This window comes from Salvelinus sp. IW2-2015, unplaced genomic scaffold (assembly GCF_002910315.2).
Source record: "Salvelinus sp. IW2-2015 unplaced genomic scaffold, ASM291031v2 Un_scaffold356, whole genome shotgun sequence".
NCBI lineage: Eukaryota > Metazoa > Chordata > Actinopteri > Salmoniformes > Salmonidae > Salvelinus > Salvelinus sp. IW2-2015.
The window spans coordinates 377,821-391,232 of record NW_019942547.1 but is presented as its reverse complement, the minus strand read 5'-3'; the positions used below and the strand labels follow the sequence as shown (position 1 = coordinate 391,232).

At 42.4% G+C, this 13,412-nt stretch overlaps 1 protein-coding gene across 1 annotated transcript; it reads left to right on the top strand.

Moving 5' to 3' along the window:
• Nucleotides 1–4,544: 4,544 nt before the first annotated feature.
• Nucleotides 4,545–11,012, top strand: LOC112068270 (sialic acid synthase-like). The gene is made up of 5 exons (XM_070438088.1): nt 4,545–4,631; nt 5,193–5,624; nt 5,805–5,958; nt 6,264–6,530; nt 10,535–11,012. The coding sequence occupies exons 2-5, from the start codon at nt 5,524–5,526 to the stop codon at nt 10,733–10,735; spliced, it is 723 nt and encodes a 240-aa protein (XP_070294189.1). The 5' UTR covers nt 4,545–4,631; nt 5,193–5,523; the 3' UTR covers nt 10,736–11,012.
• Nucleotides 11,013–13,412: the final 2,400 nt, after the last annotated feature.

Here is a 13,412-nt window from a genome sequence, read left to right as displayed (position 1 = left end):
TCTCCTGAGGTTAATTTAATAGATATAATCAATGGGTTATGGGATGTATCAGATATCTATAACCAATTTGATAGACTTCTCTTTTCACTCAAGTGGTCTATGATAATTGGTGCCTATTATGGCAGTGATGGGCTACTCTAGGCCTATACTGTATTACATTCAAAATGCATTTCTTAGTTAGATCCAGTGATCCAGAGTGGCGCAGCAGTGTAAGCATATCAGTGGAAGAGGTATCACTGCAGTCCCTGGTTCAAATCCAGGCTGCATCACATCTGGCTGTGATTGGGAGTCACATAGGGCGGTGCACAATTGGCCCAGCGTTGGCCGTCATTGTAAATAAGACTTTGTTCTTAACTGACTTGCCTAGTTAAATAAAGGTTACTTTTTTTAATTATTAAAAATGAAGGAGTTAGACACCATCAGGTATCATTTCTAGCCTGAGTGACAGTCTGTTTGTGCKATTATGCCAACTCTGTCACTCATTTTCATGCCAATGATTTTTGGCTTGACAAAGACAGCAATGGAGTTGGCAGATCTGGGACCAGTCTATGAAGCAGCTACTGAGAAGAAACCCATAGAAATAACCCACTTCTAGTTGGGTAATACTACAAAGTCAAACAGACATACAGTGCATTCAGAAAGTATTCATACCCCTTAACCTTTTTCCCATTTTGAGATTTTTGGTCATGGCCTACACACAGTACCCCATAATGTCAAAGTGTAATTATATTTTTCTACATGTTGACAAATTAATAAAAAATGAAAAGCTGAAATGTCAATACCCCTTTGTTATGGCAAGCCTAAATTCAGGTGTAAAAAGTCGCATAATAAGTTGCATGGCACTGTATATACCCCACCAGACACACCACTGTGGGTTTCTTTAGGCCTACTGTACCCAAACCAAAAATGAATTTAATCTGTCGCCTAGTTATGTATAGAACCATTTAATCTTGGACCAGAGATTACTCAGGCAAAAAGTTTTAATAAACAGAAACAAATTAAACAGTGTCACAGGGCCTCTTTTCTTTTAAAATATCTAATTGAAATGTACTGTGTATAATACTATGAATACCTATATATTAATAGTGTGTAAGAAGTATTTTTGTTGTCTTGACAATCTGACTTATTTTTAATTTAATCTAATATTTTCTTGTGTTTTTCTTGTCTATAACTGCTCTGTACTCTGTCATGTAATGTATGTTTTGCGTGGACTAAGCTAAACTATATATTTTCAGATTATCTTTGAATCCTAAATTAACCAACATGAATGAGCATTTTTTGTCACACCCTGTTTCACCTGTCTTTGTGCTTGTCCCCACCCCCCTCCAGGTGTCGCCCATCTTCCCCATTAACCCCAGTGTGCTTATACCTGTGTTCTCTGTTTGTCTGTTGCCAGTTTGTTTTGTTTCGGCAAGYCTACCAGCGGTTTTCCCAGTGCTCCTGTCTTTCACGAGTTGCTCCACCATCCCCTTCCTTGGTTACATCATCGCTGCAGGGAATGTACAGATGGATCCCGGGAAGGTGGGAGCATTGGTGGATTGGCCTCAGCCTACGTCCAGAGTGCAGCTGCAACGTTTCCTGGGATTTGCCAACATTTATCGCCGCTTTATCCAGGGTTACAGAATCTGGCTCCCCCCCTTGTCTGCACTCACCTCTCCAAAGGTTCTGGTCACGTGGTCCCCTGCTGCGGACCGGGCGTTTCGGGACCTCAAGCACCGCTTCATCACAGCTCCCATATTGTTTCATCCTGACCCGTCCCGTCAGTTCGTGGTGGAGGCCGATGCCYCGGATGTCAGAGTGGGGGCTGTGCTGTCCCATCGTTCTGCCCTGGACCTCAACTTACATCCCTGTACCTTCTTCTCCCATCGCCTCAATGCCATGGAGAGGAATTACAATGTCGGGAATCGTGAGCTTCTCGCGGTGAAGATGGCGTTGGAGGAGTGGAGACACTGGTTAGAGGGGGCCTTTCCTTGTGTGAACGGATCACAAGAACCTGGAGTATCTCTGCACCGCCAAGCGTCTCAATTCCAGGCAAGCTAGGTGGGCCCTGCTTTTCACCCGATTTAACTTCTCCCTCTCCTACCGACTGGGATCCAAGAATATTAAGCCGGATGCGCTGTCACGCCGCTATAGCCCCGTAGCTACACCCTCGAACCCTGAGACCATCCTTCTCACCTCGTGCCTGGCGACGGCACTCAGCTGGGGAACAGGGAGGCAGGTCCGTGAGGCGCAGCATTCCCAGCCGAACCCCGGGGGGGCCCAGATAACCGGATGTTTGTTCCTGACGCTGTCCGCTCCTCGGTCCTGGAGTGGGCCCACTCCTCCAGACTTAGCGGCCACCCGGGCTCCCATCGGACCCTGGCCCTTGTGCAGCAACGCTTTTGTTGACCTACCATGGTCCCGGACGTCTCCGCGTTCGTCGCCGCCTGCACGATCCATGTGCAGACCAAGACTCCTCGGCAAGCTCCGGCTGGTCTCCTTCAACCACTGCCTGTCCCTCACCATCCCAGGTCTCACATATCCCTGGGACTTCGTCACTGGTCTCCCCCCGTCTGATGGCAACGACGCCATCCTGACAGTAATGGACCGGTTTTCCAAAGCCGCCCACTTCATTCTTCTCCCACAAGCCACCCTCTGCCAAAGAGACGGCCCAGCTCATGGTTCAGCACGTCTTTCGGATCCATTGATCCCCGGTGGACATGGTCTCCGACCGGGGTCCTCAGTTCTCGTCCCGGTTCTGGAAGGCGTTCTGCACATTCATTGGGTCATCGGCCAGCCTGTCCTCCGGGTTCCACCCTCAGTCCAACGGCCAGTCGGAGTGAGCCAGTCAAGACCCGGAGACGACTCTTCGCTGCCTTGTCTCCGCCAACTCCACCACCTGGAGCCAACATCTCGTGTGGGTTGAATACGCCCACAACACCCTCCCCTGCTCTGCCACTGGGCTCTTTCTTTTTGAGTGTTCTCTGGGTTATCAGCCCCCGCTCTTCCCGGAGGAAGAGGTCGGCATACCCTCGGCCCAGATGYTTGTCTGCCGCTGTCGTCGTACCTGGAAGAGCGCCTTATCCCCACTGTACTTATACCTGTGTTCTCTGTTTATCTGTTGCCAGTTTTTTTTTAAATCAAACCTACCAACGGTTTTCCCATGCTCCTGTCTTTCTCTAGTTATTGTTTTCTAGCTTTCCCGTTTTTTTTTTACCATTCTGCCTGCCCTGACCCTGCCTGCTGTTCTGTACCTTGTCACACCACTCTGGATTACTGACCTCTGCCTGCCCTGCCCTGTCATTTAATTAATTGACACATCATACATTTAATGAAATAATTAATTGTCTCGCTGTAGCCTTCCTATTTCCTTTGTAAATATCCTTATTTGCATTCCTTGTGGTTCACCCACAAAAACCTAACTTGGCCACAAAATTCCTGAACTCAACTGAGGTTCATTGCTTGTGACTAATTTCCAGAGATATCTGACTCTTTTGAATGTAGTAGATGGTTAACTGATATGCACATTCCAATGGAGATTCCTTCTTGCTTGACATGAAAAACACGCCTTAAAACATGCCAATATCTCAATATATCATAAGCTTATATATCATAAGAGCCCAAACTCAAAGGGACGTTTCAAACGTGTACTCAACAAAGATGTCCAGCTGAATACATACATTCAATACAGTGCCGTGCCCACTTACACCCTCAGCTCTCACCCCCTCCCTTCCACAAATATGTACTTCAGTACTTTTCCATCACCCAGGATTTCTCTGTGCATGTCACAGGACTTCTAATCAGTCAGTAGAGGCCTTGAGTTATTGGGACTACACATTCCTACAGTCCACTGCAGTCCACTAAACTTGTCATACACAAAGAGCTTAAACCTAGCACTACTTTCAATCTCTTACAGATATATAAAAACAATCAAAGAGGATATAATGCTATGAAAAGGTAAAGATATAAAGCAGTAATATAAAACAGTATTTTACACTCAACGTAAATCATGTTTTTTAAAAGCTGCGTACAACGTGGGTCTTTCTTCCAGTAAAAAAAAGACAACAGCCTACGTACAAGACTATCTCCTTCACTAATTGTCTAAACTGTGCGTGAGAGAAAACTCGCTATCACTGTACCCATTTCCTTATTGAATATATTTGCAAATATCCTTATTTACATCTCATTTGTGGGTTTTTTGTTGCCTGGTTCCAGATTTGTTTGAGCTCTTGTCAAATGACAATAACGTGAGAACAATTCCATAAGGTGAAAAGAAACAGACTGGCACCCAGGCTAAAAAAAACAATAGGCCCTACCTGTCACTTTTTGCATAACTGGTCAGGATACTGGCATWTCATTGGATGGGCTGACTTTAAGGATTTGGATAAAAGGGCAGACGATAAGCAACTTCTTCCATTTTCCACTGTGCAAGATTGCCTCTGACAATCTCATCCTTAAAATGTTATTTGCCATAGACTTTTAATCATTTACCAACTTAATTTCTCACGTTTATTTTGAAAATGCCTCTGAAATTCGAACTTGGTCCTGGCAGGATGATTGGGGGTTCTAACCCCTGTTTCATTATTGCAGAAATTGGACAGAACCACCAAGGAGATATCGAAATCGCAAAGAAAATGATCAAGATGGCCAAGGTAATGGAAGCTAAATGAAGAGACATTGTAAGACTGTAAGGACTGGTTTCCTGGACACAGTTATGGACAAAAAGCATGCTGAATACAGAATATGGTCTTCATTGAAAGTCTTTTTTTTTGTCCAGGACTAGGCTTAATCTGTGTTAGCCTAACTGCCCTTTAGTGTGGTTTAAGCTTCAGTTTAATACAATAGATTGGGTGACAAGATTCTCTGGGAGAATCGGATAGAAAGGCACACATATACATGTATGAGTGTGGGGCAACTTAGTCATCCTGCATCCCTCCCATGTAAATCGTCCCTTAATAACCTCAAATCAAAAGCTAATGTAGAAATGGCATGACTGAGGGGAAAGGTATTTTCTGCTATGATCCTGATAGTGTACTGCTGCTGTGCATGGATTTCACAGTGTGTGTGTGTGTGTGTGTGTGGTGTGTGTGTGTTGTGTGTGTGTGTGTGTGTGTGTGTGTGTGTGTGTGTGTGTGTGTGTGTGTGTGTGTGTGGTGTGTGTGTGTTGTGTGTGTGTGTTTGATGCTATTACTCATGTTGGCATCAATTCACAGGACTGTGGGGCAGACTGCGCCAAGTTTCAGAAGAGTGAACTTGAGCACAAGTTCAACAAGCGTGCTCTGGAGCGTCCCTACACCTCCAAACAATCCTGGGGAAACACATACGGTGACCACAAACGTCATCTAGAGTTCAGTCATGAACACTATAGAGAGCTCCAGATATATGCAAAGGAGGTTGGAATCTTCTTCACCGCTTCTGGAATGCGAGGTAAGAGGTTATTCCATGATAAATGTCTATTGAATTCGTCTGCTGTGACTGTGTTTATATTCCGGATTTCAAGCAAAACATGCATGACTATCCCAACTGCTTTGCATCGCTTGTTAGATGGCTGTGGAGTTCCTGGATGAGCTTGATGTGCCCTTCTTCAAAGTTGCCTCATGCGATGCCAACAATTTCCCCTATCTGGAACTGACTGCAAAAAAAAGGTCAGTGATTTAAGTTAACACTGTGTATATATGTACTACATCTTTGCCACCTGTTACTGTGGTAGAAGTTAAATGTTACCAATTTTATGTTCTTCTGAATGTGCAGTGTCAACATGTGTAATATGCGGCATCTCAGTAAAAGTTAGTTACTGTTGAAATTACAACTTTGTTTAACCTCAGGACGGCCTATGGTGATATCCAGTGGGATGCAGTCAATGGCGACAATGAGACGAGTCTATCAGACGGTCAAGGAACACAATCAGAACTTCACCATCCTGCAGTGCACCAGTGCCTACCCATGGACCCTGAGGATGTCAACCTACGTGTCATAGCAGTAAGACTTCCCATTGGTTTATTACAAGGAAAGGGTTGTCAGGCAGGAACAAGCAAGTTATCTGTTGTCACCCCAGAGTAACATCATAAGGAAACATAGGTTGAGTCAAGTGCACAGCGATGGAAAAGAAAGAGAGAGAGAGAGAGAGAGAGAGAGAGAGAGAGAGAGAGAGAGAGAGAGAGAGAGAGAGAGAGAGAGAGAGAAAAGGAAAGAAAACAAGAATTTGACATATTTCTGTTCAGGCCACCACTGAAGGAAATGAATTGACCAATGGAATTTTACTCTTCCTTTTCCTGATACTGTAGGAATACCAGAAGGAATTCCCTGATATTCCCATCGGATATTCTGGCCATGAGAGGGGAATCAGCATCMCCGTGGCAGCAGTGGCAATGGGGGCAAAAGTCGTGGAGCGTCACGTGACCCTGGACAAGAGCTGGAAGGGCAACGACCACGAGGCGTCACTGGAGCCTTCTGAGCTGACAGAGCTGGTCAGAGCCATCCGCCTGGTGGAGCGGGCCCAAGGCACGGGCGTCAAACAGATGCTACCCTGTGAGAAAGCCTGCCATGACAAGGTGAGTTAGCCTCGGGAGGTTTAAATGAAAATAAATATGACATCATTTTTGGAGACTGTTATTACTATGAATGGCAAAGGGAAAATATTTATTTAGTATATTTTGACATACAGTGCATTCAGAAAGTATTCAGACCCCTTCCCTTTTCCACATTACGTTACGTTACATTACAGCCTTATTCTAAAATGTATTAAATTGTTTTTTTCTCTCTCATCAATCTACACACAATACCCCATAATGACAAAGACAAAAAAAGGGTTTTAGACATTTTTGCTAATTAATAACAAATGTAAAACTGAAATAACACATTTACATACAGTACCAGTCAAAAGTTTGGACACACCTACTCATTCAAGGGTTTTAATTTATTTTTACTATTTTCAACAAAACTATAAAATAACACATATGGAATCATGTAGTAACCAAAAAAGTGTTAAACAAATCAAAACATATTTATATTTGAGATTCTTCAACGTAGCCATCCTTGCCTTGATGACAGCTCTGCACACTCTTGACATTCTCTCAACCAGCTTCATGAGTTTGGTCACCTGGAATGCATTTCAATTAACAGGTGTGCCTTGTTAAAGGTTAATTTGTGGAATTTCTTTCCTTCATAATGCATTTGAGCCAATCAGTTGTGTTGTGACAAGGTAGGGGCGGTATACAGAAGATAGCCATATTTGGTAAAAGACCAAGTCCTTATTATGGCAAGAACAGCTCAAATAAGCATCATTACTTTAAGACATGAAGGTCAGTCAATCCRGAAAAAAAGTTTATTCAAGTGCAGTCAYAAAAACCATCAAGCGCTATGATGAATCTGGCTCTCATGAGGACCGCCACAGGAAAGGAAGACCCAGAGTTAACTCTGCTGCAGAGGATAAGTTCATTAGAGTTAACTGCACTTCAGATTGCAGCCCAAATGAACGCTTCACAAAGTTCAAGTAACAGACACATCTCAACATCAACTGTTCAGAGAAGACTGCATGAATCAGGCCTTTATGGTCTAATTTCTGCAAAGAAACCACTAGTAAAGGACACCAATAATAAGAAGAGACTTGCTTGGGCTAAGAAACACGAGCATTGGACATTAGACCGGTGAAAATCTGTCCTTTGGTCTGATGAGTCCAAATTGTATATTTTTGGTATATAAATATATATATATATATTTTTTTTTTGGTCTTTGTGAGACGCAGAGTAGGTGAACAGATGATCTCCTCATGTGTGGTTCCCACCGTGAAGCATGGAGAAGGAGGTGTAACAGTGCTTTGCTGGTGACACTGTCTGATTTATATAGAATTCAAGGCCCACTTAACCAGCATGGCTACCACAGCATTCTGCAGCCATACACCATCCCATCCGGTTTGCGCTTAGTGGGACTATCATTTGTTTTTCAACAGGACAATGACCCAACACACCTCCAGGCTGTGTAAGGGCTATTTGACCAATAAGGAGAGTGATAGAGTGCTGCATCAGAAGACCTGGCCTCCACTATCACCCAACCTCAGTTCAATTGAGATGGTTTGGGATGAGTTGTACAGCAGAGTGAAGGAAAAGCAACCAACAAGTGCTCAGCATATGTGAGAACTCCTTCAAGAATGTTGGAAAAACATTCCAGGTGAAACTGGTTGAGATAATGCCAAGAGTGTGGGAGCGATTACAGTCTCAAGTCTTCTTGGGTATGACACTACATGCTTGGCACACCTGTATTTGGGGWRTTTCACCCATTYGTCTCTGCAAATCCTCTYAAGCTCTGTCAGGTTGGATGGGGACAGCTAGACAGCTATTTTCAGGTCTCTCCAGAGATGTTCGATCAGGTTCAAGTCCGGGCTGTGGYTGGGCCACTCAAGGACATTCAGAGACTTGCTCGAAGCCACTCCTGCGTTGTCTTGGCTGTGTGCTTAGGGTTGTTGTCTTGTGGGAAGGTGAACTTCGCCCCGGTCTGAGGTCCTGAGCGCTCTGGAGAAGGTTTTCATCAAGGATCTCTCGATCCTTGTACTTTGCTCAGTTCATCTTTCCCTCGATCCTGACTAGTCTCCCAGTTCCTGCTTCTGAAAAACATCCCCACAGCATGATGCTGCCACCACCATGCTTCACAGTAGGTATGGTATTGGCCAGGTGATGAGCGGTGCTTGATTTCCTCCAGATGTGACGCTTGGCATTCAAGCGAAATAGTTCAATCTTGGTTTCATCAGACCAGAGAATCTTGTTTCTCATAGTCTGAGAGTCCTTTAGGTGCCTTTTGGCAAACTCCAGGCGGGATGTCATGTGCCTTTTACTGACAGGTATGTGCCTTTCCAAAWCATGTTGAATCAATTTAGTTTACCACAGGTGGACTCCAATCAAGTTGCAGCAACATCTCAAGGACGATCAATGGAAACAGGATGCACTTGAGCTCAATTTCTGTGTGCTTAGAGTCACTGACTTTGAGTAAAGCCAGTGTCTATGTATGCGGATGACTCAACACTATACACGTCAGCTACTACAGTGACTGAAATGACTGCAACACTCAACAAAGAGCTGCAGTTAGTTTCAGAGTGGGTGGCAAGGAATAAGTTAGCCCTAAATATTTCTAAAACTWAAAGCATTATATTTGGAACAAAACACTCACTGAATCCTAAAGCTCAACTAAATATTGTARTAAATAATGTGGAAATTGAGCAGGTTGAGATGACTAAACTGCTTGGAGTAACCCTRGATTGTAAACTGTCATGGTCAAAACATATTGATGCAGTAGTAGCTAAGATGGGGAGAAGTATGTCTATAATAAATGATGCTCTGCCTTTTTAACAACACTATCAACAAGGCAGGTCCTTACAGGCCCTAGTTTTGTTGCACTTTGACTACTGTTCAGTCGTGTGGTCAGGTGCCACAAAAAAGGACTTAGGAATATTGCAATTGGCTCAGAACAGGGCAACACGGCTGGCCCTTGGATGTACCCAGAGAGATAATATTAATAATATGCATGTCAATCTCTCCTGGCTGAAAGTGGAGGAGAGATTGACTGCATCACTACTTTTATTTATGAGAGGTTAGTGTGCTCGTGAAAACCAATGAGTAGATGGTTGAATGATATGTTGACATGTTGAATGCACCGAGCTCTGTCTAAACTACTGGCATGCTCACAAGACATGCTCACAAGAGGTCTCTTCACAGTCCCCAAGTCCAGAACAGACTATGGGAGGCGCACAGTACTACATAGAGCCATGACTACATGGAACTCTATTCCACATCAAGTAACTGACTAAAGCAGTAAAATTTGAATAAAAAACAGATACAAAAACACCTTATGGAACAGCGGGGACTGTGAAGCAACACAAACATTGGCACAGGCACATGCATACTAACACACACACACGATAACATACGCACTATACATACACATGGATATAGTACTGTAGATATGTGGTAGTGATGGAGAAGGGGCCTGAGGGCACACAGTGTGTTGTGAAATCTGTGAATGTATTGTAATGTTTTTAAAATTGTATAAACTGCCTTAATTTTGCTGGAACCCAGGAAGAGTATCCTGAGATCCTGGGGATCCATAATAAATACAAAATACAAATTTCGAGTTTCATAGCAAAGGGYCTGAATACTAATGTAAATAAGGTATTTATGTTTTGCAAACATTTCTAAAAACCTGATTTTGCTTTGTCATTATGGGGTATTGTGTATAGATTGATGAGGAAAATGTTTTATTTAAGACATTTTAGAGTTAATCTTTAACATTACAAAATCTGGAAAAAGTCCTGGGRTCTGAATAGTTTCCGAAGGCATAGTATATACAAAATATACAACATATATCAATAATATCCCAAATAAATATTTTTCCCATTGACATTTGTATTAATAACTTTCTCAAAAAATGGTTATATTCACTTTCATTTATAAGGTAGGCCCATTATGTTTGTCATAAACCTCCCTTACATCAAGTATTCTCTTTGTACTGTATAACCTACAACAGCACATACTGTGGGCGGTAATCTCCGTATTATTTTCTCTTCCAGCTCGGGAAGTCAGTGGTGGCTAAGGTGGYGATACCCAAAGGCACGGTGCTGAGTATGGATATGCTGGGGGTGAAGGTGGGCGAGCCGAGGGGCRTCTCTCMTGAAGACATGGGTCAGCTGGTGGGCAAGGCCGTCACAGAGGACGTGGAGGAGGATGGAAGCATCATGCCACGTATGGTGGACGGCTACAACAAGGGCTGACAAACATGTTAACATGCTGACTAGACCAGTGTTATGATACTGATGGTATGTCAGGACTGATGGTCTGTTTACATTTCTACAATTGTGGGTAGATGGAGTAGGCCTACATCTTCATCTAGTGGTCATGTCAGCATTGTAGCAACGCCTAACCCTCATCATTTTCCTCACTTTAACCTGTCTCCTAACCTGCTGTTATTTCACCTAACCTAATGTGTTGGTTCCCCCAATCAGCCAGGTTAATTCACCTAACCTGCCACGTTAATTACCGCAATCCGCTATGTAAACAGACCATCAATCCGACAAAATGAATGTACCCATTATTCAATCATGTAACTGCTCATGCGCTTCAATGGGCGTCTGCATAGCCAGGCGGTAAATAGAACTTGGTTCTATTTCAGACCCTTAATGCCTGCAAGTCCCGCCTCTCCCATCTACTCATTGGTTTTCACGAGCACACTAACCCACGTGGGTGATTGAAAGATGAACGTGAAGAAATGAATCAAAGAACTCTGTCTAAAAACGAACTAGTTTTCCCCTTTCAACTGTGGATTAATTGTCGGAGTAGAGAACATGAYTTTGTATGACAAAAAAAATTCTGCAAAGATCCAGCAAAAAAAATGGACCCTATATTTCAACTAAACTAACAACCCAATGTTTATGTCTCAGGACAAATTAGCTAGCAATAGTTAAATATCCATGAATGAGTCGTATGTTTCAACCTGTCCCCAAATTAATATACTGTAGTTTGTTTTGCTAATTTAACCTGCTTGTCATGAACGTGTCTGATGGGGATAGTCGAAATCAACATGTGTATGTACTTGAGGGGCTAGTTTGGTGAAGCTGCCACACGCATGCATTCGCATGTTGATTTTGTCCATCCACATCAGATGCGATCATGACACTCAGGTTAAAATATCAAAGCCAACTGTGAACAAACTATATTCAGCTGTGGACAGGTCGAAACAATCATGGACATTTAGGTAGCTAGCTGTTGCTAGTTAGTTTGTCCTGGGAGATTAATATTGAGATGCTATTTTACCTGACGTACAAAGAACCAGCTAAAAACAGGAAAATATGCATAATTTTGACCCGGAGTCGTACAAAATCGTGTGTTTCTCTACTCCAACGATAAATCCACAGATGAAAAGGGAAACCTAGTTAATTATCTTTAATGAATCTCTCCTCGTGTATTTCAAGCATCAACGTGTGTTTGTATCTTTTTCCTGATATCCAATGAGGCGACAGTCAACACACCGTGCATCTCAAATAGAACCAAGTTCTATTGTAGCTCTTGGCTACGCAGAGGCACGTTCAAGCACGCGAGAGATGTGGGGGAAATGATTGAATAACATGTAAGTGTAACAAAAACTTAAACTAAAGTAAAAAATAAAATTGAAAAACTATTTAGTAACCTGAAATAAAATAATTAAGAAAAACATTTGAAAAACTAAAACTATACTGAAACTACAATTTAAGCACTTTTAATTTTTTTTATTTTTTACTACTGGTGTTTTCRACACTGATGTGTATAAACCCTGAATTACTGACAGGGGGCGCTGTATTGAAGCCACCGCATAGCCATCTTGGCACTCATCAAATCAAATCAAATGTATTTATATAGCCCTTCTTACATSAGCTGATATCTCAAAGTGCTGTACAGAAACCCAGCCTAAAACCCCAAACAGCAAGCAATGCAGGTGTAGAAGCACGGGGGCTAGGAAAAACTCCCTAGAAAGGCCAAAACCTAGGAAGAAACCTAGAGAGGAACCAGGCTATGAGGGGTGGCCAGTCCTCTTCTGGCTGTGCCGGGTGGAGATTATAACAGAACATGGCCACTCCTCATTAGTAAAAATATTTTGGAAGCTATAGAAATGCATTTATTAATGTCTACATTAGTTTTTGACATGTGTATTATATTACACACACCTTAAAGCATACTTTGAAATTAGATTATGTGAGCTAAACATAAAAAAATATATAAAACATTTCTTAGTCTTTTTTTTTAGAGAGAGTACTACTTTTACTGTGGCCACTACAACAACAAAACATACTTAAATACATGTATTTTTTTCCTTTAAATATTTAATTGAAATACTGTAGAATTACATTCATTCCTATGGAGGACTGCTCCTACAAGGGAGTACCAATAGCAATCCAGGGTATATACACGTCATTGGTTTTCAAGCTTCCGGCRGTTAAAATGCTTCCAGTAGATGGCGATGTTTTTGTGCATCACTAGCTATCAGTGAAGAAAGGCAAAACCCCGTAGGAGATTATTTAGAGTACATTACTGGAAAGGATAAAAGGAAATGTATTGTAGTGTCAGAAGATGGCAGCCAGTGTGGAACAGAGATCAAATAAAATCAAGATAAAGACAAGTTGAGACAGCCTCCAGCTATTAGTAGCTCCACGTCAACGGCAACCAGTAGCAGAGAGCAGAAACTTGGCAACCTCATTCAAATTAGTTTAAAAAGAGAAAAGARGCACTGGTTAATTTATTCATCGAGCCTGTCAAGTCTAAAGACTATGCGAGGAGCCAGGAGTATTTAACACTACATAATAAGTGTTCATTGTTGGCAATTTAAAAACATTTGTGTGGTGGATTGTTGACCTGCATCATAAAAAAAAGTGATGTTCATTTCTGTTTAACAAAAATATTACATAAACATAACATGGA